The sequence below is a fragment of the Triturus cristatus genome, chromosome 4_2, assembly GCF_964204655.1.
Source record: "Triturus cristatus chromosome 4_2, aTriCri1.1, whole genome shotgun sequence".
Classification (NCBI taxonomy): Eukaryota; Metazoa; Chordata; class Amphibia; order Caudata; family Salamandridae; genus Triturus; species Triturus cristatus.
In genome coordinates, this window is record NC_140586.1 from 217196277 (window position 1) to 217223483 (window position 27207).

General features: G+C 45.4%; 1 protein-coding gene across 1 annotated transcript in view; it reads right to left on the reverse strand.

The window, feature by feature from the left end:
* CACNA1I (calcium voltage-gated channel subunit alpha1 I) overlaps nt 1–27207 on the reverse strand; it is a 580458-nt gene that overhangs the window by 209731 nt on the left and 343520 nt on the right. Inside the window, exons 14-18 of the mRNA XM_085601256.1 lie at nt 20663–20853; nt 18810–19244; nt 2527–2627; nt 1680–1803; nt 605–673 (exon numbers count right to left, since the gene is read on the reverse strand). Coding sequence (XP_085457382.1) covers nt 605–673; nt 1680–1803; nt 2527–2627; nt 18810–19244; nt 20663–20853 — 920 coding nt within the window. The remainder of the gene's footprint in view (nt 1–604; nt 674–1679; nt 1804–2526; nt 2628–18809; nt 19245–20662; nt 20854–27207) is intronic.

A 27207-nucleotide genomic window follows, 5' to 3' on the forward strand; every position in this document is an offset into this window, starting at 1 on the left:
AGGAGCTTTGAAAGGCCTTGACATTTGCACCCAGCACTATGTAAATAACATATCAACTATGAGCGAATGCTGAATGCAAATAACTAGGATAAATTCCAGCACTTTCTGAATAAACTGAGGAATTTAAGGTTTCAGTAGTTTTATCCAGTTGTCTTGCCTGCTGCCCTTTTAGCCCAGTGTCCTTACTGCTATGGATGTTGACACTGAATGGGACAGTTTAATGTGAAGGTAATGCTTTGCTTGACCCCACACACCTTCGAGGAAGGAGTTTGGGAGAGAATCAACTTAGCTTGGCAGTTGCAAAAAGATAAAAGGTTTCACAGCTTTCAACAAAATAAAGAAATCTAAAAGAGATTTGTTAGGGGTGAAAATGGGATCTGACAAGCTTTAAAAAGATGCAGAACAGAGGTGCAAAGCTGTCCATTGCATGACCAGTTGGATGCGCTGAATACCATCTGCATGATAATCGCTGGCCTCAGGAGCCATGAGAGAAGATGTGTTTCTTCAAGAAGAGTACACAGGGGTGAGAGGCACAAATAGGCATGGAATTTGGGACAGACAACTCCACTTCAGCAGCTAGAAACAGCATCCATTTCTCACTTACCTTCAGGGTCATCTCTGCCACAAAGATGGCGGTGAAGATGTAGTTGGAAACGCTCAGAAACACCCTCTCCTGCAAACAAATGAGAAGGAGAAGTATCGGGTTACCAGGAGCTTGGCATGGCCTGGACAAGACCACCTCTAGCTCCGTGACAGCAGCTAGATGACTGTCTACCAGTAGTGTCCCGTGGAGGGAGTTCGGTGGGGCAGTGAGGCGGGGCGGGGGAGGGGCAGGGTGGGGAAATGTAAACACCGGAATATGGATGAACGGAGGTAAGTACACATTTAAATAAATAAAACGAAGTTCGTAGCACGCCCTGCATCGCATTTTGCGATGCAGCGCGCGCAAGGGAATTCGTTTTATTTATTTAAATGTGTACTTACCTCCGTTCATCCATATTCCGGTGTTTACATTAGCCCGCCCCGCCTCACTGCCCCACCGAACTCCCTCCACGGGCCGCTACTGCTGTCTACAAACAAATAGATCTCAGGTATGAAAATGTTTCCGAAATGAGCACACTTATCACGAGAGCAATTGGATGAACTATAAACAAGATTAACTAAATTTATGACAAATATTCCAAACTCAGGGCCTGATTTAGATCTTGGCGGAGGGGAATACTTTGTCACAAACGTGACGGATATCCCGTCCGCCATATTATGACCCCATTATATCCTATGGAGATTGTAATATGGCGGACAAGATATCCGTCAAATTTGTGCAGTAGCGGCCCGTGCAGGTAAGAGCGGTGAGGTGGGGCGGGGCGGGGTGGGGGGGAGGACTTGACAGGTGACGACGACGAGGGAAAATGAATTATTTATTTAATTTTCCCTCTTCGTCGTCTGTTGGGTCTCCCCTCAAACCGCTCCTGAATTTGTGACAAAGTATTCCATCAACCGAGATCTAAATATGAGCCTCAGTTGCCATGGGCTGCTTCAATGATTAATCTGGAGCAGTAAGACTCACAGGCACTGCATGTCCTGCCCTCAATCAGCCTGCTTGGTGCTTAAGTGTTCAATGGATCACCCCACTTCCTCAAATCTTACCCAAATCCCCAAATCTATGTTCTGTGCCTTACCGTACTCCTTTGTTCAATCTGGGGCCTTTCCAATGCTATAGTGATGCAGTTGAGGAAGATGAAGGCTAGCACCACGTAGTCGAAGAGGCGATGGGCGATAATCGTCTGGCACATCATGCGGAATCTGAGGTGCAGAGAGGAAGGATTGAAACTATATGGAAATCAATATTACCAAGGCCATCAGGTTTGAGAGACGGGGTTGTACAGCTAACAGAGTCAGATGACAACAGGTTTCTGAGGGGGCTTTGCAGGTAACAGGAACAGATGCATCAATCTAAAGACGGATGTTACCAGAGACATGACGTGTGAGAGACAGCTGTGCATGTAACAGGGACAGGTCTATTCATCTAAAGACTGAGATTGCCAGGCATGTGACGTGTGACTGGGATGGCCATGCAGGAAACAGAGACAGGTGCATCAGTCTAAAGACTGACATTACCAGGCATGTGAGGCATGAGAGAGGGCGTTGCAGGTTACAGGGACAAATGCATCAATCTAAAGACTGACATTACTACGCATGTGAGGCGTGAGGGAGGGGTTGCAGGTAATAGGGACTGGTGCATCAATCTATAGACCAGCATTACCAAAGGTTTCTGATATCAGAGAGGGCGATCTGTAGGTAACAGGAACAGATGCATTAATGTATGAATCAATGTTACCACGGATATCCGGGGTGAGAAGGGGGGGTTCTGCAGGTATCAATGCATAAACATATAGATCAGTGTTACGAGGGAGTTCTGGTGTGAAAGAGGGTGTTCTGCAGACGGCAGGGACAGGTGCATGAATGTATACACTGAAATCAGGCAGCAGTGTCATTAGGTCCCATTTACCCTTAACCTGGACGTACTTATTTTGTGGTGAGAACAGGTAGATGGACCAGTCTTCTCGCACCTCGCACCAATCTGGACGATACACCTCTATCATCTTCCGAATTCGGAAACACAGACTCTGGGAAAGGAGTGACACAAAACAGCTTTGATTAACCTAGTGCAAGAAGAATGCAAAGCGCTAGATATGTCCCTTCTTCCACCCGTATAATTCTGTCTGACATTTGTTTCCGCTCCCAGTGCCATCTTACACATTTTAAAATACTTTTACCCACCACACACAATTCACTACCACTTGCTTGGTCATCATAAATACAACTAGGCTGCCGCAATTGCCGTCCATTAGCAGAAAAAATAATTTTCCTCATGAATACTAACGTCCTGATTACAATTCTAGAGGTTCGAGGACCGCCAGACTCGTGTAGGCGCTGCGGTGGCAGTCCAGCGACCACCGCACTGGCGGTCCGACTGTCCTATAACAACTAGGGCAGTCGGACCGCCATTGCACTGCTGCAAACGTCAGGGAGCAGAGATCCCTGGCGGTGGTGCGGCCATCTTGTGGCCGCATTATGCTTGGTGGGACTGCTGCGGTCCCGCCAAGCAAATTACGAGTTTCTTCTCCACCACAGTTTTCATGGCGGTTCCTACTCTATGAAAACCATGGCAGAGAGAAAATAAAGGGGGCCCTACAGTCCCCCCTTGTGCCTCAAGGCCATAGGGTGCATGCAGGGGGGGACATGTTGTGCCCCATGTGTGCATGCACCCCAGTGCCTGCACAGCATGGACTGCACCAGTCCATGCCATGCAGGTACTGTCTTTGATGTTTCCATATTTCATAGGCACCACCGTGGGAGCACCAAAGAACTGTCGCCAGTGACAAAAAAAGTCATAATGTGGCAGGCGGTGCACAGACAAGTTTGGTGGTGCGGGACTAGGGCGCTGGTGTGACGGTCCTGCTCCCGCTCCGCCAAACTCATAATCAGGCCCTAAATCTCAAGCCTATGCTATCATCACTGGCTGGAGGCTTAGATTATGTTTGCTTAGCCTTTGGAACCATACAGTGGCCAAAAGTCAAGACCCACCTCTAACGTTAAATGCCTATGAACTTCCACAGCGGTGAGCCCTTCATCATCTTCACTCTTAAGAGGTTCTTCCTCTTATTTCGTCACAGCAGACCCTGCTGTACGAGCCCTATCTGGAGTCCTTCAAGACTCCAGGGGAACCACATGTTCATCTGACAAGCCTCCACATCCCAACTCTGCTGAGGCCATGTGAAAAAGATCACTTGACCCATATCATTTTCCTCGCCCAGTTTCTTTGTTCCGCCACCAGCAGCTATTCCACATGCTGTAAGTGGCCATTTTCATGCTTTTCATTGAGATGATGTTTCATGACCTGTAATTTTTCCAGCAGCAGTACAATCTCAATGTACAGCTGAGCTGCTTGGCCATTGTCCAGTCCGATTGTGAAATTGGAACTCTAGATGTTATCTCTGTCAACAACCTTATGTGTGTTTCTGGTGGGACTATAGAACAATATGTTCTGCCCTTTTTTGCTGAGAGAGAAAGAAAGCGGTGGCTAGAGAAAGATAGGAGAGGGAGAAAGGTAGAGGGGGGAGAGAGAGAAAGAAAGAACAAGCATTTGCAATGCATTAGGTCTCGCATGTACGCGAGTTTGAGCTATTGACATTGCAAATAACAATGCCTATTGGCATTGTCAATTACAATGCCAATAGCTTTAACTCGTGTAACTGCGAGACCTATTGCATTGCAAATGCTTGTTATCTTTACGCCCACTGCTGTCAGTAGGAACAAGTATTTATGGCAAAACAACCCCGGCACTGTGCAGCTCTGTGCACTCAACCCCCACGCACTTTATCCTACCCCATGTCGCACCTCCCCCCATGTGATTGAATATAAGCCTAAAGCCCAGGTCACATTGTGTCAGGAAAGCAGGGCATTGTGAAACATAAGTGAATGCACACAGAAAATAAAATCGAAAAGCGGCTGCCGTTGCTCAAGGGCAACGTCCCGAGAGTGGTGTTTGCGAATCAAATGAAAGTGAAAGTGCACACGGCATGCAGAAAGTGTAAGTGTGTTAGCATGTGGTGAAAAGCAATCAATGCTTAGGTTGGGGCTCCTGCTCCTAGATTAACAAAAGATGGTGACGCAGATAATGATCAAAGTCCTTCCTGCCGGACTGTTAAACGGATTGCTTGAGGGAATGTTTCCCACAAGGAAACAAATCATGGCAGCTGTTTGCTGTTTCCCACTCCCAGGACTAAGCAAACTACTTTGAAACGCACTGTTTATTTTATATATAGAACTTTCGTTGTAGTTGTGCGCTTTTGAGCCCTTGTGTGACTTTTCATTCCTGTGTCACTAGTGCACACGTATCATTTAATTAAGTAACAGCGCTTAGACACATTAGGAATGTGGTATGAAGTGTTATATAAAAGACGAGTTATTGATATTATAATTTGAAACTCAGCCTTTGCTCTCACTTTGTAAAGACCCGGCAGTATCAAATCCGAGCCACATTTCAAATCTGTTCTTCGCATTTCCCAAAAAAACACAGAATAATCAACAAGGCTATATATATAAGCCCTGTACAGATCTTGGCGCTCAAAAATTCATTAAACTGTTCATCATTCCACTTGTATACCTTTCGTCTTCACAGTAATAGTATTAATGGCATATTTTTACAAACTCCAGAATACTGCAGACCTTGGGATGTCAACACGCTGTAATAGCCTAACAATGTCAATGTATCAACCTCAGAATGATAAAAGGCAGATTCGGCGCTCACGCGATTCAACCCGTCCACACCAGATGTCAGCAACGAGTGTTGAAGCCACTAAGCAAACTACTTTGAAACGCACTCTTTTTTTTATATATAGAACTTTCGTTGTAGTTGTGCGCTTTTGAGCACTCGTGCGACTTTTCATTCCCGTGTCACTAGTGCACACGACCCTGCCCTCTGCCGATTTTCTGAAAGAGCACTTGGTGGGTGAGTGGGCGTTTGGAGTGCCAAAGGGTCCGTGCGGGAGTGAGGTGGGAGGGCACTGCGGGCATTGCTGGAGGTGGGAGGGCACTGCGGGCATCGGTAGAGGTGGGAGGGCACTGTGGGCATCGCTAAAGGTGGGAGGGAATCGCTAGAGGTGGGAGGGAGGTGGGGGGGCACTGTGGGCATCGCTGGAGGTGGGAGGGCACTGCGGGCATCACTGGAGGTGGGATGGCGATGCAGGCATCGCTAGAGGTGGGATGGCACTGCCGGCATCACTGGAGGTGGGATGGCACTGCGGGCATCGCTGGAGGTGGGAGGGCACTGCGGGCATCGCTGGAGGTGGGAGGGCACTGCAGACATCGCTGGAGGTGGGAGGGCACTGCAGACATTGCTGGAGGTGGGAGGGCACTGTGGGCATCGCTAGAGCTGGGAGGGCATCGGTGGAGGTGGGAGGGAGGTGGGGGCACTGCGGGCATCGCTGGAGGTGGGAGGGAGGTGGGGGGGCACTGCGGGCATCGCTGGAGGTGGGAGTGAGGTGGGGGGGCACTGCGGGCATCGCTGCACTTTGAGGGTCGGGCTTCTTCGAGACGGGCAGGGCTCCTAGGCCACGAAGGCACAGAGGCCTGCGCAGAAGGCAGGCCTGGATCGGGATGAAGCCATCCTGTGCCAGGCAGAGCCAGCGGGTTTCATTAGCTCGGGGGCTGCCCCAGTGCCATCACCTCGAGCCCCGCGCACAGAACTTGCTCAGTTGCTAGGGCAACTATGCTCTTTAAACAAGTGGTCTCTGAATGGCTGTTGTTATTGAGTGCTTTTACATGTTTAATTATAAAACTCAGATGATCGACTTGAAAGACCCAGTCCTGTGTGCCCCGATCATGAAAGGAGGTTGGTTCTGTGCAGAGGTGCAAGTCCTGCCCTCTCAGTCCAACTGTCATCATTGTGTGGGGACTTTGACACCTAGAGACGGAGCTGCTTTGATCTTAGGGGGTGGGAGGGTGTCATCGCATGTGGCATGACATGGATAATGGATAAAAGGCAGAGAGGGAGGGCGGCGGAGGGCCAGCCGCCCCCCAGAGAGAGATTGCCGGAGGCACCGAGAATGAGAGACGAGCGGCTGGGATGTGCGGGGAGGGAGCGCCCCTCCGGGGACGAATGGGGGAGGCTAATGGGGGGTGGAGGCGTGGATTGAGCTGGGGCCTGAGGGCTGGGCAAACACCCTTTGTGGGTGAGGGGGGGCGGGGTGCTTCCATGCAGGTCTCAGCAAGTCTACGCAGGGTGGGAGGGGGGAGAGATTAAGGAAGGGGTACTGAGGCCGCTTCATCTGTACCAGTGCTTTCCAGAGCTTTAGATGGGTTAGAAGGGTGCTTCTATAGAGCGAAGACCCCAGATACACAGCATTGAGGGGAATGTCTCCTCCAGAAACGCTGTGGCTGGACGTAGGCGAATGTGGCACTTCTGCGCCAAGGGGCCGAAGTGTGTGGCAGCGCAAGTCACACCAAGCACTGAAGCCGGTGGTACTGTCAGACACTATGGCTCAGAACGATACAGCGTCCGCAGACACACTGTGCCAGAGCATTGTCGAGTGTAACACCCAAATGCTACCACTCCATAACCCTGAACACAGTGACACTGTAATTCACGCACCACCAGACATTTTGCGCCACGGCAAAATGTAGAGTGTGGCGCTGCAAGATACGCAGGTGGCATGACACTTAAGAGCGTGGAGCCGCTGAGCCGTCTGCACACTGTAGATAGAGCCTGGCTGGCACTCGGGGACCCACCAGGCCCTGGCATTTAAGGTATGCGGCTTGCATGCTATCTGCATCAGGGCATTGCTGAGTGCAGCGCTGCCAGACACACTTCCTGATGCCATTGGACCGTGTGCCACCCGCAAGCCATCTGCATTGAAACGGTTCTGAGTACCGCACTGCAAGTAAATGCACTGTTTTCTTAGAGCACTCAAGTAGGGAGAACTGTCCTTCAGTCAGGGCACAAGTCCTAAAAAAAGAAGTGGGGGGGACGCTGACGTCATGAAAGGTGGCTTGCACCATCAGCATGCACTGTGTCAAAGCGGCCGTGCGGCCCGCGAAAGTGAAAGCAAACAAGTTATTTGAGGCCTCCAAATGGTGCGCGCGCCCGGCCGACGCACATGCACTGTATTTGGAGGCCTGAAAGCACTCGTTTTCACTTCCAAAACTCGCTTACTATAAGTCTCGCCAGAGCAGCGCTAAAGCGCTGTCTCAGGCGAGACCTAAAAAGCGGGAGAGTGAGAAGTAGGTGCAGAGAGGGAGGGGAAGTGTGAGAGGGAAAGAGAGTGCGGAAGGAAAGAGAGAGAAGAACTAGAACAGACATAGAAAGTGAGAGAGTGGGTGAGTGAGGGAGAGAAAGAAAGAGGGTGAAAGAGAACATGGGGAATAGAGAGACAGAGAAACATAGAGAAGAAACAAAGAACAACATAGAGAGGAAGAAAGAGAGAGGAATGAGAAAGAGAACGAGCAGTGGGAGAGAGATAGACAGACGAAGGGAGAGGAGTAGTGAGACCAAAAGGAAGAAGGTGAGGAAGAAAGAGATAGCGAGGGAGAGAAACTGAGATGGAGAGACAAAGAGAGAGATGGAAGACAGAGAGGAACAGAGTGAGACAGAAAAGACAGACAGAAAAGCAGAGAAAGATAGTGTGAGTAAAAGAAAGACATGGAGAGTGAGGGGAGAGAAAGAAAGAGAAAGTTAGAGAGAGGAAGACAGAGAGAAAGAGGTAGTGAAGATACAGCGATAGAGGTAGAGACTGACAGAGATAGAAATAGAGAAGGTTCTGTTTGTACCCAACTCTATGGTAGTGGCAGGCAGTTGTTTGGGAATGAGAAGTTACTTAACTCAGTCAGTTTTTCCTAAAATTCTGAGACTTGCAGTCGTATTTAACACTGTATAAAACTAGGACTACGAGTCCAGATTTCTAAGAAAAAACGTGAACTGACCTTTCAAGTCATGCATACACCTGAGACCCTTGGCAGCTATTCTGGAATCACCTATATCTCCTCGTCTCTCTTCCCGATCCCAGTCCTTACACCATGAACAATAGCTCCCCCTACGAGACATACCACCAAGCTTAACAGATACGAAATTCCCATTCCTTCCATACAAGTCAAACTACTTCCTGTCACATACTATAAAAAGAGGAAGTACCCACCTCTGATACTGTTTTGGTTCTTCTGTGTAAGTATCACCAATAGGAGGAAGGGATAATGTCTGTTTTTTTGGGAAACAACCTTTACAACACAGTCATTACATCGCACTACCTTTACAACACAGTCATTACAACGCAACATCCTTTACATCGCATGCCACTACAACGCAGCCATTACATTGCATGTCACTACAACACATGTCATTACAACACATGTCACTACAACACATACCATTACAACGCATACCATTACAACGCATAGTTTTTACCCTTACACTATCCAACACTTACCCTACTGTTGCACTCACTGGAGTGGGAATAGTAGTTTTTACCCCAACTCGTATCCTACTGTTGAACTCACTGGAGTGGGAATAGTAATTTTTACCGCTAAACTATCCAACACTTACCCTACTGTTGCACTCACTGGAGTTAGAATAGTAATTTTTACCCCTACGCTATCCAACACTTACCCTACTGTTGCACTCACTGGAGTGGGAATAGTAATTTCTACCCCTACACTATCCAACACTTACCTTAAATGCAATATAATGGTATGCGTTGTAATGGTATGCGTTGTAATGGTATAATGTGATGTAATGGAATACGTTGTAAGTGTAGTTTCTAAAAATGCATTGTGATGGCATGCGATGTAAAATCATGCATTGTAATGGATGTTGCAATGTAAAAACTGCGTTGTAAAGGCATGCGTTGTAAATTTTTGCGTAGTAACGTCATACATTCATTTTGTTTGTTGGGTTTTCCCACCAGAAGGTCTGCATTAGTGACCTGAAGATTTATTTAAAAAGCACCCTTCAAAAGGCGCTGCGAGGTTGGTCCATCAGGTGATTATGACTGCGGTAAGAATTCCTGCTAGAGTGGAGCCAATTAAGCGGTCAGCCGTCCGTGTTTTATACAACGGGAGCATTTTTCCTTGTAGCAGGTTCTCTACTCCATATCTCTTTGAGTGCATGTGTAACAAACAGCAAGGCTGATTTTTATGTGTTAGAACAGTGAGTGACTTGTACTGTGATTGGTTGTTTTCAGTTGCCGGGGGACAGAATTAGGTAGCGCGTGCTCCTCCTAGTAGAGAGGTGTTCTGATTGATTGTGTCCCCCGAAAACTATTACTAGTATATACAACCAGCAGTGCCTTCAGGAATGGCACTTTTTGTTTGTTTTTTGCTTGGCCTTTGCCCTATATTAAAATAGAGGTTTTTAGGCTGTTTTTGTGCTGGTGATGATATAGTGTCCTCATATTTGTGCTTAAGTTAACCTGCAACCTGCATAACCATAGCTTGTTTTATATTTAGGTTTAACAGACTGAATGAATCATATCTTTTGATTAACTTTAACTAACATATTAGCAGTTTAAAATTGCCTGAGAAGGCAGTAAACATTGTATTTCTGCTAGCTGTGCATACCATTTTTTCTGTTTCAGATATCAGAGTCACAGTGTGCTCATTTAGAAATGTTATTTTTTGTTATTGTTATTCATTGTTAGCTTTCAGTTTGAAGGCTGTAGAATAGCAATTAGTTAGTTTGGACAGCAACTTCAGCATCTCCATGGGATGAGAAACTGAGGCGATGCATGCTCCTTAGTGAGATATCATGAATGTCACAATGAGAGAAGTTGGAATTGTATTATCTGTGAGAAGGAGGCCGACACCAAATACGAAGGGAACAATACGTTTTGATTGGGTCCTGCCTGGTGGGAACCAGAAGAATGTTTCATTTGGATGGAACTTATCTTTTTACTATATCAAGCTTTTTAGTTAGTTTGTTCACTCGCTCCTGTCCTCCTTTGCAGGCGGAAGCCCTTTTTCCTTCTCTTGAGATCAATGCTCCTTATTTTTCTGCTCATAGACATACTCTTGAGAGCAAGTATATTCTTTGTCATTTTAATTGGAACCTTTACATGGTTTGGCTTTTGATGCTATATCCGCCGACACCATCTGCTTCTGAAATTCCCCGTTCTGTCTACAATATTAGCTTAGCATAAGGGAATTTCCTTTATGGAAACAACAACTTTGCCTTGATTTGCATATGTTACATTTAATAATTAAATATTTACATTACTATTAGAAGTACTTGGATTATATTCATGTATGTTTTATCCAGGTGAATTTCGATTTATGTCTAATTGATTTGATTGAAGGCTGTAATTTTACTAATTTGCTAATAAACCTTTATGGTTTTCAATCTACTCTTCTCTGTTGTTACTGTGCTTCACTGTCAATGCAATGTTAATACATTTGTGATTTCTGCCTCAATTCGAAATAAAGGCCCATCCTTGAGGATATAGCAGAGTTCTGAGTATGTGCCAAGTTAACGTGGTGGAAATAATATCCTTATCTAATCCACTATCGACTCTCACTGAGGCGTAGTTAGAATTTGCCCCAAATTCTAATCTGCTCCAGCCCAATATGCATCCCGAGTTTCCAATGGTCCAGCTGGGAGAATTGGTGGTGTTCTGGCGTTCCTGTGCAGTTGCAAAGTTACAGTAGGGTTATGTGTATTTGAGAGTGTTGTCGAGCATTGCTGTATTTGTGGGCTTTGATGAGGTAGTGTGTTGTGTGGTGTGCTGTTCATTTTGAGTCTGGAGGGGTTTCTCTGTTGTTGTGAGATTTGTCATGTTGTCTTATGTATTTTGCTTGTGCTTAAAAAAGATAAAAACGCTTGATGCGAAGAGCTGAAGTTTGGCTTTCGCTACTGGACTCACTTTGATCTAAGATCTCAGGATAGATATTAATAATATTAGGTTGTAACTTGTCTATTAAGGTTTGTGGTCTTGACCCGTGAAGCACTATCAGTCGCACATTGAGAAAGGGATTTTTTAATTTTATGGTGAGGGTGTACTAACTGAGATTTGATGTTTGGTTAATTCTTTTGCTCAGAGAAGTAGAACAAACTAATCAGGGTGATTTCCCACTGATCAAGAGTTCACTTCATGTCATCCTGGGCAACTTTAAGGCTGATATAGAAGGATGGAGGACCGTCCTCTCACCTTGTTGGGTCGCGCTACACTCTTTAAAATGATCATCTTGCAGCAACTCTTATACACCCTTCAAAATACATACCATCTTCTGCCTAGGGATATTTTCACTTAAATCGGCAGAATTAGAACTCTAGTATGGCAGGATGGACACCCCAGGTTCGCGCTACAGACACTGAGGCGCAACCCCTACGATGGAGGGATCGCACTCTCTGATGTAGAGGCCTATTGTTGGGCATCCCACTTGATCTCCATCAACGAATGGGTGCACAAACATAGAGACCACCCCACATACCGTCTTGAAAGGAAGACAATGCAACCTCATACACACCTACATTATCTATATGGGGGAAAGGGAAGCTCAAGACTGCTACCGGCCACTCAAGTGACACTATTGGCATGGAAGAGGGCTAGTAGGACTATGGGATGAACGAAGCGACTTACACGCTCCACACCACTTTGGGAGGGGCCCTGGCTTAGAGAAATCCGTAAACTTATCGGGTTCGAGGCCTGGGACCTCCTTGGCATCTCCACAATAGGGGACATAGTTGAAAAAGGGGAACTTAAAACTTGGACTAACTAAAGCAGGAATATGATATGGCCGATTCTCAATTCCTTAACTATGCACAATTGCGACACGCGTGGCAGGCAGAAAGCATCCCCCATGAGCAACTCCCGGAATACGCTCCCCTAGAAGGTAGGCTCCAACAGGAGGAACTTATTGGTAAAGCGGTATCCTTCACATATAAAACCATCAACAATAATCTTCCAGATGGTTTGCTAGGTCTCCGAACAAGATGGGAGAAGGACGTGGGGTCCCCAGAAGATATCGACTGGGAGGCGGCATTGATGCATCCCAGGGAGGTGGCCATTAAGGCTCTGCTTCGACTAATTCAATTCAAAATATTGCATCAAACATACTATGACAGGGAAAGACTCCATAGGATGGGGAGAGAAGAGTTGCCGCTGTACCAGATGTGCAAGATCACAAATAGTGACTTCTACCATAAAATCTGGACTTGCCCCATACTCAGGCCATACTGGTCGCAAGTGATCGGCTTATTGGGAACGGTCTTGGGGGTGATATTACCAATGGAACCCAAATTTGTGCTTCTGGGAATCCCTGGCGAAGTGGACGTCACTAGGACCCAACTGATCTTTGCTTCGTTGGGGTTGGTGGTGGCCAAACGGGACATAGCTAGGACTTGGGGAGTGACCGACAGTCCGTACATACAGGAATGGACTAAGGGGATGGAAATGAACATGACGGCCGAGCAAGTCACATATCGTAGCAGGGGGTGCCCGCAGAAATTTCACAGGATATGTGACCCATGGAGAAAACACTTTGGGTTGGATACAGGGGATGAGACGCAACTGTCCACTGGTAACACGACACAGGAAACCTTGACAGAGACCGGAATCTATACTGTCTCAAGAGACTATTCTGCCAACTTACCGACAACCATTTCTCGGTCCAAGACACAGTCCCCCCACAACGAGGACAGTTGATACCGGCATATATTGGCTTTCAACGGCTAACTGGTCGGGAGGGGGAAATGGGTCCAGTGATAATAATTATATTCGCAACGATTTGAGTTCTAGTTCTGTTACTGTACCATACATGACTTCCTTAGTGCTTACTGTTCAGTTGCACAAAATAAAAAATGAATTTATAAAAAAAAAAGAGTTCACTTCATGTGTGTGTTATAACATCCTTCTAGTGTTATTCCCAAATTCATATAGCGTGATTGTGCACTTTGAATTTACCTTTAGTTGCACAGGCAAGATTTTTGTTTTGATTTAGTTTTTTAATGATTGATTATTGCTCAGCTGAATCGCTTTTGAGTGAAAGCTGCTGTGAGGTGCAGCATGTTGAGTCGTAGGGTGCAGCCCTGGTATTTGTTGGTCGGTGTGCCTTCCACGCTGGGATTGATGGTTACATCAGAGAGTGCTGCATTGTGAGTGGACAGCTTTATTGTGTTGCTCTGAGACTGGAAGTATGAGTTGTTGCATATTGTTGTGTGATTAGCTAAGAACCGTCGGTTGTTTCAATTGACTGAATTGCATTGTGGCAAATATAGGAAAAATGACATTATTCAAGAAATTAAGTGCTTTATTTAGAGATGATGTGAGAATACGGTATGAGAATATCTGTCCGTGAGACCGCGGAGGCCCCTCCCGATAGTACTCCTGCTCATTGCATGAACACTAATATCGGTTTACACACTTGAGTAAGCCTAAAACAATGGAATAAGATCACTGCGATTGAAGGGTCCTTGCACTTAACTCCCCATGGCACCTTTCATCTGAGAATAATCAGCAAATACTTTTGTGACTCACTAAAGGTTGATACTGGTGGGAAGTTCTTCTGCAGCATTTGGGGCTCCAGTACTGGGTTCAGTGACGGATCATGTACATTTGTGTGTTTTAGTTTGGTTGGAATAGCTTAACAAAGTTAGCGTATTCATAGTCTTTTTTTCCCTGAAGACGTTTTACCTCCTTTGGTATTTACTCACAGATTAAGGATTGTTATGGGGAAGAAGGACAAGAAGGTACAGGCTGGTTACTTACCGGTAATTTCAGTGAAGGCCGGTAAGTTTAGGAGAGTGGGGGCAGATGGGAAACTTACGCACACACACACATACACACTCACAGCCATGCATTCAGACGTGGGCTAGCACACACAAACACATCCATTCACAACTCATTACCAAACATTCATACATACAAGCACGCACGCACCATACATTCATTTTTTTTAAAACACACACACACTTACCTGTAGATCTGCCTCGGAGGCCCCGGGAGACTTAGGAGGCAGTAGTCCCAAGGTCGTCACGGAGTGGGATGGGGTCAGTGAGACTGCAGAGTGCACACCACTCTGAGATGAAGTGTCACTGATTGACACTCGAACATGGGCGCTACAGGGCTTAAAACTGAAGCACCCAGGTGCGAGGCAATCAGTGACACTACCCCTGGTCACTGAGGGGAGGTCCTCAGGGACCTATGCTGAGCTGAGAAGGACACGCCCACAGGAGCTATGACTTCCTCAACCCAGCAAAGTTCAGCTCAGGCAGCCAGGAGCTTGCGCATTAAGCATATGTCTGACTGCCTGACCTGAAAATGAAAAATGTCTGTCAGGCTGACCTTTGTTCAGCCTGACAGTGACCTTTGTTCAGCCTGACAGACACTGTTCGTGGGGGGCAAAAGTGGGGACATGGCCTCTCAGTCCCAATGGACCGTCCGCGGCTGGGTAATTTTCATTGAGCTTTGTGGTACGTCTGGTGGGAGGAACTATTAGTTATGGTATAAGGACTGCGACAGGGAAGAGTAGAACTCGGAGTGATGAAAATTACTAATAAGTAACCAGCCAATAGTGGGGGAGTCGGACATCAGTCCTTTCTTCAGTGTTTTTGTGTTCACTTGGGGCAGCCCCAAATCAGTTAAAATGGCATGCAGCCCCAAAGCAGTTGAAATGGCATTCTTCTGTGCCATCCCAGGTGCTGCCCAACTCACTTTGCAGGTTTCTCTTCTGTCATTGTTTCAAAGACTGAGCCATCAATACCATTATCCCTTGTATACATGTATATTTTTGGTGGGGTTTCCTTTCCCTAAGCCACTCTGAAAACTAGGTCCCACGCAGTACTTAATTTGTAAACAAATAAGAGCAGGGGCCCTCGTCAGGAAGCTATTGCAGCTTGCAGCACCCATTGCCCCTGCCAGCGCTGCCAATGACAATACTAGCTCAACTACTGCCGTCACACACCATACATGTGTTACATTGCAGGCCCCCAAAGCTATAAGAATGGCTTAAGCAGCAGGAACCAGTCATTTTAATGCACAGTGAATTAATAAACAACTGTTGTTGGTGCAATCTCTAAATCAGACAGACAGAACCTGCCACCATGTGGCAGACTTTGATAAGTGCTGGTGCTGAGCACCGGAAACCACTGGTCAAATTAAGCACTGGGCCCATGGTTTTTGAAATTTAAACTGCACCGTGCTGCGTGAAAATTAGCAGAGCACATTACAAAACAGTAAAAAGAAATTGCAGCACTGTTTTTAAAAGAGTCATGTGCCAATGATGTTCTTGGTCACGCTTGTGCTAAAGAAAGCTGTTTTGCCGCTAGGACCTAATGCAAAACCAACCTTAGTGTTTATGCTGTTCCCACCCCATAACGCCCCTTTTGAGCCTATTAACATTGGCTTAGTGCAAAGCCGTTTTGCTGGAGGTTAGGCCAACTTTTCAGTGCAAACAAAAACTCAGGCATGGAAAAGTTGATTGATCCTGCCGTTTGCTCCAGCACTGCACAAGAACTGCACCTGCGCTGGCGAAAAAGAATAGCAAAAGTGGGCCATAAGCGATACTAGCATTCACAATTTACAAAAATCGCACAGCAAATTAAATCGGCTTAATCTGACTTTGCTCCATTCTCACTTGTCTCTACTCGATTTTAAGGGACCTTATCGTTTCATTTAATATAAATGATTATGAACTCTCTAACTTTTAGTTCGGATGTTCTTACCCTCTTGATCTCTCAATTACCGCATATCCACGCCATGTTTTAATGAATTTGTCAGACCTGCAATTCGCTGGTCAGGCTTCTGTGGTGCTCTTTAGCTGCAGAAGTATTGTCTTTGTATGACTTATGTTTTCTTTTGCAAAAAGCACATTTCGCATGCCCGATATGGATGCCAGCGCCTGTTCTATCACACCATAGAGATGCCATGCCTACCTAATGTCTCTTAATCGCCAGAGAACAAGGGCCCAGATTTACCAAACTGTCACACAACGCAGCGCAGCAACCAAAGTTGCTACTTTGCGTGACACGTAGAGAGCAGGAAAGCGTCACATCTACAGATATATGACATTGTCTTGCTCTCTCCCTAACGCAAAATACTGTGCATAGACTAACTTTAAAATGTTTCCCTCTACGGATGTGTGCTGTACAGTGCAGCACACATGCAAAGTGGAAAAAATTAGGAGAAATAAAGCATTTCTCTATATTAAGCCTGCTACAAAATGGCATTAATTTTTGGGATCTAATAGACAGGATTTTACATCAAAAACCATGGGTGGTTGTATGCGATCGCCCATGTACCACCCGTAGAATGCCTCCTTGGTGAAGAATAATGAAAAACAGCATTTTTCACTGCTTTGTGTAACTTTCAGGAAAAATCGCAGCGTAAAACAGGCTTTGTGCTGCAAAGTACATCCAACAAGAAACATTTTGTGCAGTTTTGCGACACTTCTGTGACGCAAACCCAGCGCAAAAGGTTTGTAAATCGTGCCCAAAGTGTGTTTATTTTATCTGCAACCTCCTGGTGCCTAACGGTGTGGAGGTGTGGTTCCTTTAGAGTGGTCTTTCATCTCCACTCACTTTTATGCCAATTTCAAGATGGAATCCCATCCGATCTAAAATTTCTTCCCTTGGGTCAGAATGAATTACCGGAGGAAAAGGACCTTTCTGAAGTCCGCTCCGGCCATGTGTCCCTTCTGTGGTTTAGTCTGTTTGGTCTCTCTTGAATCCCACTGGTTACACTGCTCGTCCTAAACCTTATGTACAACTGGTTGCGCTACAGCTAAGTCCTGAAGGAGTTCATCTCCCAACAGTCATAGGGGTACGGTGGGAAGGAAGGCTGCCTTTGGGTGCCCTCTGCCATCTGGGTTCCTCAGATCTGAGGGAACAATCACAGATTAGGGTATTGGTCGCTTGGACTTTTAGTCAGAAGGTAAGATTAGTTTTGCATTGACACCCTAAGATATTTTGAGGGAACCTCCGCACAAGGGTATATTTACAGAGCTCTTCAAATATACACCAAATTCTTGCCAGGCGGGAGGACTTTCACGCTTGCAACCAGCTCTTATTTTGGGACCATCAGTGTAGAGTTGGAAACTATGTGTAGTGCTCCTAAGCTTTTCTATAATTTCGAACATAGGGACGCATTGAGGAAAAGAAAACGAAATGGCAGTTGAAGCAGGAGAGATTACATTAAAAGAGGTGCGCTGACGCAAAAAGAGGCACACAGTTTATTCAATACTTAAATGTTGGAACAGACATGTCCAACACTGATCTCATCAGGCCCTTAATGATGATTTTAACTATGCACAATGCATACACTGTACCGACTCTTCATGCTTGAATAGTCATTGGTCACATTACTTCCATCAATAGTCCTTATTCAATGGATTCCATTTGAAAAAGGGAAGAGCAGCCCTGTTAGGAATTAAACCCGAGCTCAACAAGTTACTCTCTGAATTCTGAAGCGAAAGGTCTACCCTTCAAGAAAACACACCAGCTAATCACTGACAATCAAGCACCGATTGTAGCAACAGAAGCAAGTTGGCTGGGGTTGTTGGGGGCCTGTGAGGAATATAAGGTGTAGTAGGATTACAGAGCGGAAAAGGAGAAATTGAAGCGAGTGGGGCTGCAATGGAGAGAGGAGGCTGCACGGATGCACTCATTTCCTGCTGTAATATAGCAATTCTACTACTCACTGAGAGTATCTGCTTGGTACTGAGAAGTGCTGCTGCTCTCCAATTAGAAGTAATGCTTTTGTGCTGGCAAGTGCTGACACTCTCCCTCTCAAACTTAAAGAAGTGCAGGTACCCAGTACCTGAGAGTACCTACACATTTAAAGCACTGTTTTCTGCATAAGAGTATTTTGAGATGCACATTTATATAAGATCCAAGGCTTCAGGTCCAAAGGTAAGGCAAACGATTGAGTTCCAAATTGCCCATCATATGGGATAAAGGGACGATAATGATGTCTCTTTTTTGTGTCTGATTACAAGATTATCTGTGTCTGATTACAAGAATATCGATCAGGAAGCTGAAGTGTTAACTGTAAGTTCTAAAGTGTTGATGCCTCTAGAGGCATACAACCCAAATAAAGTGTAGTAGTTGCTCAAGCAATCCAAACTCTTGGCTCCAGTGAGCAACTTCAAAGCCTGCCTGCTTCCACTGCACTTTAACATTATAACAGAGTCCAAACACCTTCACTCATAGAACCCTTTGTTACCCAACTGGTGCTTAAATGCTAGATAAAAGTGCATAGCATAGCAATCATTGGATGCTGTATGGATCATTAGCATATGCACACGACCCACTTTGATGTACTCACATAATCTATTTCCTCCTCTTCTTCCCCTTTGTCCTTCCGACTGTTCATCTTTGGAAAGACCTCCTTGGCGATGTTGGGTGTCTTCCCATTGCAGTCCTGGTGGTCACCGGTAGTCCCACTGCCCTTCCTGGTGGTACGGTGGCTTGACCGGGCAGTCGGTGTATCGGCTGTCTCAGAAGAAGCCTTGGTTTCCAGAGACTGAGCCCTTCGGTGCTTGACACTAGAGCCCCGGTGGAGGCGCACACTCTCACGTGCACGTTGCTCCTCCTCCTCTGCCAGTCGCCGGCGCTCTCCAGAAAGGAGGGATTCGTGCTCTGCAGAGGGTGGGCGAGGCTTCAGACTAGGGTGCCGGGTTAGGCTGTTCCAGCTGGAGCGACGACTTCCCCAGTTTCCGCTGCGGCCCCATGCTCCAAAATGAGAGGTTCGAGAGCCAGACTATGAAGGAGAGACATGTTAATAATTATTCTTCAATCCTGACCTGAAAAACCTATGCTACTTATTTACTGGGAAACATATCCAGCTCTTCTAATGTTCCTCAACTTGGATCAGCAGCATCCTTTGCTGTCCCTGTACTAAACCCCACACACAGCTCTGTCAGTGCACCTCTAGTTAGGTCTCAGCAGCCCCTACTATAACAGTATTAGGACCCATACATGGTAGTCCAGTGCATTTCAGTACTGCAATACCGCTGATACAAGACTCTACTTGAAAGCTTCTTATTCTTCAGATATCTAACACCTTAAACAATACCTGCAGGTCCTCCAGGCCGGGTTGTTCGAGGTCTACTTGATTTTCAACCCAATCACGACAAAGTTCTTGTTACTTGACAAGGACAACAAGCAAAAAACAGTGCAAACTTGACTCAGTGACATGAACCTTGACAGCTTTGAACTCCAACATTCACTGAATGCCAAGTTTCTTGGATTCACCCTGTACACCAACCTCACCCTCAAAGGGCACAGTGCCAAAAAACACAAAGACATCCTTGTACAAGCTCCTGCAATTAAAGAAAGTGAAATCATTTCTTCCAGAAAGCAACTTCAGAACTGCTGTTCAAAGTCTTGTGTTATTGAATCTTTATGGTGGCAATACTCTGGTCTATGGCCTCCCAGATGCCACACTGGCACCCCCTAAGGGCATCTTACGTGCTGAAGCATGTCTCATCCAGGACCTGATGAAATATGATCACATCACCCCACTCATAATGGAGCTCCATTGGCTCCCTTTGCCAGCCCGCACCATCTTCAAAACCAGCTGCATTGTTTACAAAGCCATCACAACCAGAATCCTCACTTATCTTGCAGACAAGTTCACTATCTCTGGTGGTTATCTGCGAACTCACACCCTGAACTCCATCAGACAGCAGACTAAGTAGTGTAAAAATGAAATAAATACAAGGCAGCAGGCCTTTTCCATCTATGCACCCATGACCTGGAACAACATCTCCATATCCATCAGGACCGTCCCTAAACCGCAGCATTTAGGAAAGAGCTGAGTTAAAGAAGCAACTCTTTAAAGACCACTACATCACAGGCCCTTAATTGTCTATAACCTATCTATCTCTTCTAACACTCATTGACGTTATGCTTGTCTTTGACCATGTATAGCACGCTGCTTCCTTTTGGCTTTTTTCGGCTACAAAAATACCACATACATCCATACATACATACTGCAGCTCATATTTCAGTACTCAAAACTGCACACAATTGTGCTCTGACAATGATTCTCGCTTGAATTTATGTGGCCAGTGGGGCCGAAACAGATGTTGGCCAACATACTGCCATTGAATTTTAAAGGACTTAACAGTACATAACACAGAGACATATATAATAAAATGGGATGTGAGCACTCACCTGGGACCTCGGATCATAGGTCACACGACCAAGTGACATCACACTGCTCTTCCTGGAGCCCGGATACACCTGGTCACGCTGCAGTGAGGTCCTGGGAGAGTTCATTAACCCGGCAGGCATCAGCGGGTGGGGAGGAAGGCTGGACTCTAGGTGCCCATTAGGGGTCATTGGGACGCCGCAGATCTTGGTATCTGAGGGACAAATCAGAGAGAAGAAACTAAGAAGCACGATGGAAAGGACTGGCCAATGGTCGGGTAGGAGCTGGTGTCCAGTGGTGGTATGGGGGCCTGATGGTGGAGGGGGTAATGTAAAACCCACCACTGCTGGGCTGTCCACCAGAGGATTTACTATTGCCATAATTGCAACCAGCAAACTGTAAAATGGCAGATGTATTATTGCCGGCAGTAATATTAGAACTGAGCATATTACACATTACTGTGAATATCTGAATCATGCAAGTTTCAAGCTCAACAAAAAATGGAGTACTCCCATTTGCGTCATCAGGTAACAGAAGCATGTACATAATAGGTCAATAGAACAAATAATCTATGCGATTTCAGTAGGTCAGATGTCTAAAGGGGTCATTTTTAATATGTGCAAGAGTTGAAACTAGCGCATAAGCACTCCACACCCTATTTCAAGACTAGAGTCAATTGAGGGTGAAACACAAACTGTGTTCACTTCTGTTTTTACAAGGCACATAAGAACAACTTTCATCTTTTAGTAACTGCAGTGTTTTGATTAGAATGAAAAGGGAGGGTTCTCTACAAGAGGTGTCGAAAAATAAACATATCTAGAATTCCTTTCCAAGAGGGTTGTCCTCCTCTCTGTCAGACACGATACACACACTCTCTCTCTGAGTCTCTTCTAGCCCGTAAAACACACAAAAAAAAATTTATTTGGCGCTGTCACTAGTTCAGCAGCTGTGTATACCTTCTTCTTTATTAAAAATGGTAATCGCAAATAGCATATACGTAAAGAACGGCAGTCACTCTCTGCTCTCCAAGAAGAGGCCAAGAATTGAATGAGCATGTTGTCTGAACACCTTTATGACCCAATGACAGGTATTATTAGAAGCTCACACAACCTCCGGCCTCAACTCCAGAGCTCTCAATCATATCCCGCCAGGAACACCTACCCACAAACTGAACTCACCCAGACACCTAGAGGCGACCCAGTTCACAGTATGCACTATACAGGAGTCCCATGTTGCATCAAAAAACCCATACAGAAACACATCTGGAAAAACCTAATACTCTTATGGAATGCAGGATTAAGTAAAACGTGAAGCGTAAATGGGAAATACATCGCTGACATGGATTATCTTTAAAGCTTTACAGTCACTATTTTAGAAATTGATCAGTGTTTTTGTCTGTACAGAACATGAGTATAGGGTCAGGTAAGGACTTGTTACAAAGTCGGTTTTTAATTTCTGCTGGGTCTGAGACCTGGCTGGACGTGCCCCAACTAAAGCCTCAACTAAATAGTCATGCAAAACACCGAGTAAGGAAGCAGTATTAAATAAAACAAAAGTTAATCGCATTTTTAAAAATACTGTGTAAATCAGGCGCAAACGATACATCCTTTGCTCTGCAAATATTATTTGCTTCATCATGTTTCTGCGCTCATAATATACACACATGGGGGTAAATATATAGCAGAAAGATCATTGGAGGCGCAGATATTAGACGACATAACGCACTAATTAAAGGCTATCTTTGGATCTTGCAATCTCACCCCTTGACATAGTGGCACAGCAAAGGCACCGTGGGGACTTCTGCAACGAAGGAAATGACTCCCCCTACTACACACTTCCGCTTGGGTAGTAAAAAGACAAGCATATTTGCGATGCATTCAGCCCATCAGAACCCTGGGCGTGCTACAGCTGGTGCATCAATTATAGCCAGGGTCACTGGAATTATGAGAATTTGCGGGTGCAGTGTTTTCTGAACGATTATAGATTTGTCACATAATCCATCATCTGCTGTATAATCTGCAGATTTTAACAAAAAATTGTTTTTAAGTCCAACAGATCGAAAACTGCAAAAAAGGCTGCAAAGTGCCATGCAGTGGAAGCCCCTTTGCAAAGGTTGACTGGTCACTTTTCTGTTGCTTATTGCTGTATTTGAGTGTTAAACTGGTACTAATGTTTTGAAACATTTGTCCAAACAGTGTTAACCTGCGTAACAAGCATTGCCAAAGCCAATAGGTATCGCCTATGCAAGAGCTGTTGGCTTTGGCAATGTGCTTTAGCCATGTTGTACACCAGCGTGGCTGCTGTTCAGTACATCCAAAAATTAGTGGCGTAGAGGAGGGTGGCCTGGAGTGGAGAAGGGAAGACTGTGGTAGAGAGGAGTGTTGTAAAGTAGAGTGCCGTGGAGTGACGTAGAGTGGGGTGGAGGGTTCTGGAATGGTGTAGAGTGGAGAGAAGTGTCATGCAGTGTTGTAGAGTGGAGTGTCGTAAAGTGGTGAGTCGTGGAGTAGAATGGAGTGTTGTGGAGTAGATTGGAGTGGCATCAAGTAAAGTCAAGTCTCATGGAGTAGAGTCGAGTGTAGCGAGGTAGAGTGGTGTACAGTGGAATAGAGTGAACTCGAGTGGTGTAGAGTGGAGTGGAGTGGTGTGGTGTGCAGTAGAGTGGAGTGGTGTTCAGTAAAGTGGGGTGGATTGGGGTGGTGTGGTGTAGAGTGGCAGGCCGAAGAGTGGAGAGGCGTAGAGTAGAGAGAGTGTCATAGAGTAGAGTGGTGTAGAGTGTTATGGAATGGGGTGGCATTGAGTGGAACAAAGTGGCATAGAGGGAGTTGTGTAGATTGAAGTAGAGTTTCACAGAATGGAGTGGCATACCGTGGAGTAGAGTGGAGGGGCGTAAAGTGGAGGGACAAAGAGTGGAAGGGCCTAGAGTGAAGAAGAGTGTCGTAGAGTGAAGTGGAACAGAGTGGAGAAGTGTTGTGGAGCGGAGTAGAGTGTTGTAGAGTAGAGCGAAGTCGCGTAGAGTTGAGTGTTGTCAAGTAGAGTCAAGTGTCATGGAGTAGAGTGGAGTAGAGTGGGGTAGAGTGGAGTAGGGTGGTGTAGAGCGGACTTGAGTGGTATAGAGTAGAGTAGAGTGAAATGGTGTGCAGTAGAGTGGAATGGTCTTGAGTAGAGTGGAGTGGTGTGGTGTAGAGTGGTGGGCCGAAGAGTGGCGGGTGGAGAGTGGAATAGAGTGTCCTAGACTGGAGTGGTAAAAAATATTGAAATATGGACCTCTTAACCAACCTATCTTATTTAACTATGTAGAAAAATCTCTAAATCAATGTAACAAACCCCCAATGTTCCACATAAATATAATGTCTTCACAACATAGGAGCTTTTTCTTTGTTTTTATTATTTAATCAAAAATAAAACATGATTTTTTATATATATATTCTTATAACATTTTCAATTTTGCTTTTTTGTTTTGTGATTTACATGAGTTAACATAAAACATACATGTGCATAATCAATCAGTGTAAACAACTATTTAATCGTTGCCTAAGGCAAAAATCCTGCTAAATTGTTGACAGTGCCCCTCACAGAACAACAAAAAAAAATTATAAACATAAAGGTTTAGCTGCCTAATCTCACATACCAACATTCATACCACATACTACATAATATACACAAAAGGGATTATAAAACATGTATTTAACAACTGGAAATGTTTTCTTGTTAATTATTATCTAACAATGTATTTATTCTGTTGACATTTTTCTCAAAATGACTTTTTCCTTTATTTCATCGGTTTTAAGTTGATCCATATGCGTTTATTTTCCAGTTGTGAAAATGGTTGGTCTGGTCTACGCACGTTTCGGTGATGGAATAATTAAGATCACCTTCCTCAGGACCATCAAAGAGTTAAAACCGTAGAGGGGCTACTTTTGTTCTGTTTCAACACAGATTGTGTAGTTGGATCGCTAGGCTGGCGCCTCTGTAGTGGTTATATGAAATAAGAGTCCTTAGTTCGTGCACACTGCACGAAGCTCTAAGCGAATTGCAAAGCGCCAGACAAGAGGGTTGTCTATTTCGCATTTGCATGCTTGCAGTTCATGTTTAACTTATACATGGTGTTCAAGGTACTGGTTCTCTCGTGTTTCAGTTCAGCGTGTCCCTCTTGTTGCTCGATGTCATTAGACTGGAGTGGTATACAGTGTCATGGACTGGGGTGGCATAGAGTGGAGTTATTTTAGTCTGCACAGTGCTACAGGTGAGCAGGGCCAGCAGTGCAAGGCCTCACACCCCAACAGTGCAACAGAGGCCACACGTGGAGGCTGCTCCGAACCAGAGAAGAGTAGGCGTGGCCAGCAGGGCAGTACCTCACACCATACTGTAACAATAGCAACAGTGCGGGAATTACACCTGAGGGCAAAGGGCGCCGCCGGATGCACCTTTGTGAGCTTAAGCAAGAAGTCCACCTGGGTGGCTAGAACACAAGGGCAAGTGTGCAGTTGTGAGCTGGCCTGACTCGGTCCACCTGACAGCAGAAGCAGCAGAAAAGACGTATACACTTGGTGAGCATGGTAGGAAGAGAATGTGCAGACTCGTGCTTCTCATTTTTTGGTAGGGTGACATCACTAGGGATCAGTGCTTTAAATGAAAATATACAAGTACAGGTACTAACTCTTCAGAGTACCTGTTTGCTCCTGGGAAGTGCCGGTGCACTCCCATTAAATGTACAGAATCAGTGCTGAGAAGGGCAGGTACTCTCCCTTTCGAATTAAAGAAGTGCAGGTCATTAGTAACGGACAGTACCAGCGGCGGCTGACAGCTATGGGGGAAAATAAAGGACAGAAAACAAAATACATAAATGAAAAAAAAGTCACTTACCTGCTGCACGCTTCGCTCCGGTCCCGATCTTCTTCTTTCCTACTGCATGGGGCCAGCCAACTACATTAACCAATCCTGGCACTGCTCTCATGCTGTGACAGCAGCACCAGGATTGGGTGGAGCAGGCTGGCTGGACACTCCTTCAGGACCTGTAGGCCTGTGCTTGGGCTCCACTCAGCTATATAACACAGCTAGGTGGAGAGCTTCAAAATGCTCATGTCACTTTGGACAGCGCAAGACAGCTGGCCAAAGTGAAATGCGCACTTTGGAGCCTCTAGCCACCCACTTCTATCGGCAGCAGAGGACACACCCGCAGGTCTCTGGGCCAGGAAAGGCTGGCTGCTGCAGTGCGGTAAGGGCGCACGTCTGAAAAATACAAAGGCAATGAAATCTTTTCATTGCCATTTTATTTTTTCCTGCGCATCTCGCAGTGGGCGGGGTACAACGCGCTCTCACCCAAATGAAGAAACGGCTGCTGGTCAGTACCTGCCCATTTAAATAACTACTTAGAATAATGTCATAGGCACACTGCGGAATATGCCTGAGAGGGACAGACAAACACTAGCAACAAACACTAGTGACATACACTAGTTGTAACCACCAGTGTACATGGCATGTCAGGGGAAACAAATGGGTCACCCATTAAAGGGCATAAGTATATGAATCCTGCCTAGGTGGGACATGCCACATACAGTTTGAGTTTAGACCAATCTACGAAGTATGCATAGAAGGGACATGCTGAGCACACACTAGGAAGGGCAGAGCAGGCAAGGCATACACTAATGTGGGTCACTTTGTGCAGGAGTTAGACTGTGTCAGGGCACAAGTCCTAAAAAAAGAAATAGGGAGACTAACCAAGTTAGTGACATTGTGATGTGTGACATCACAGTGTGACATCATAGATCACAGGAAGTAGAATCACAAACCATGGCACCTCACAGAAATGACTCACAACAAGTGTCATTAGATCATAAGACCTCACACATATGTTAAGCAGTACATTTTTACGATTGACAAAAAAATTGATTTTGCGTCGACGCAAAATGATGGCATCAACTCATACAGTTTTTTTTCTAACTCTGCCTCACATAAATTGGCAACAAGGACAAAAGTGGAAGTAAATATGTTTTGCTTCATTGGTTCCAAAGTCTGCATCTTAAAATATCTTATGGGGGTTAAGGCACTTGCTGCATGGATCTTTGTGTACCCAGTAAATCTCAGGGAATAATTATAATGGTAAAATAACTCTAGAGTGTAATGCACTTGCTAGAGATCTGTGTTTTGTCTAGTGCCAGTTTTGAATCAAAGTAGCACATAGTGATAATATGTCTCCTGCGAAACCCATCATGTGACACGCAGATGACAGATTTTTGTTTTATGTTGATGGGTAAGTGGGTTAGTGCATTTAACACAGAGATCCTTTTGTTACTTGCAGTTCATAAATTGTAATCCTTCTAATAAAGCACAGTGTGCTATGAAGGACATGCAACTTCTATACCTTGCAACCATAATTGTCTTATGAAATACACCCTGTACATTGATTTACCCACATATGATTTATTACCAATGTATCATTTGTGTGTGTGATGTAAAGTGCTTTGACACCCTGAATGGGATGAGTAGGGTTATTCCAGAAATAAAACAATATACTGGTATTTAAGTTGTTAGTTTAAATACTGGGACAAACCAACACATCTGACATTCT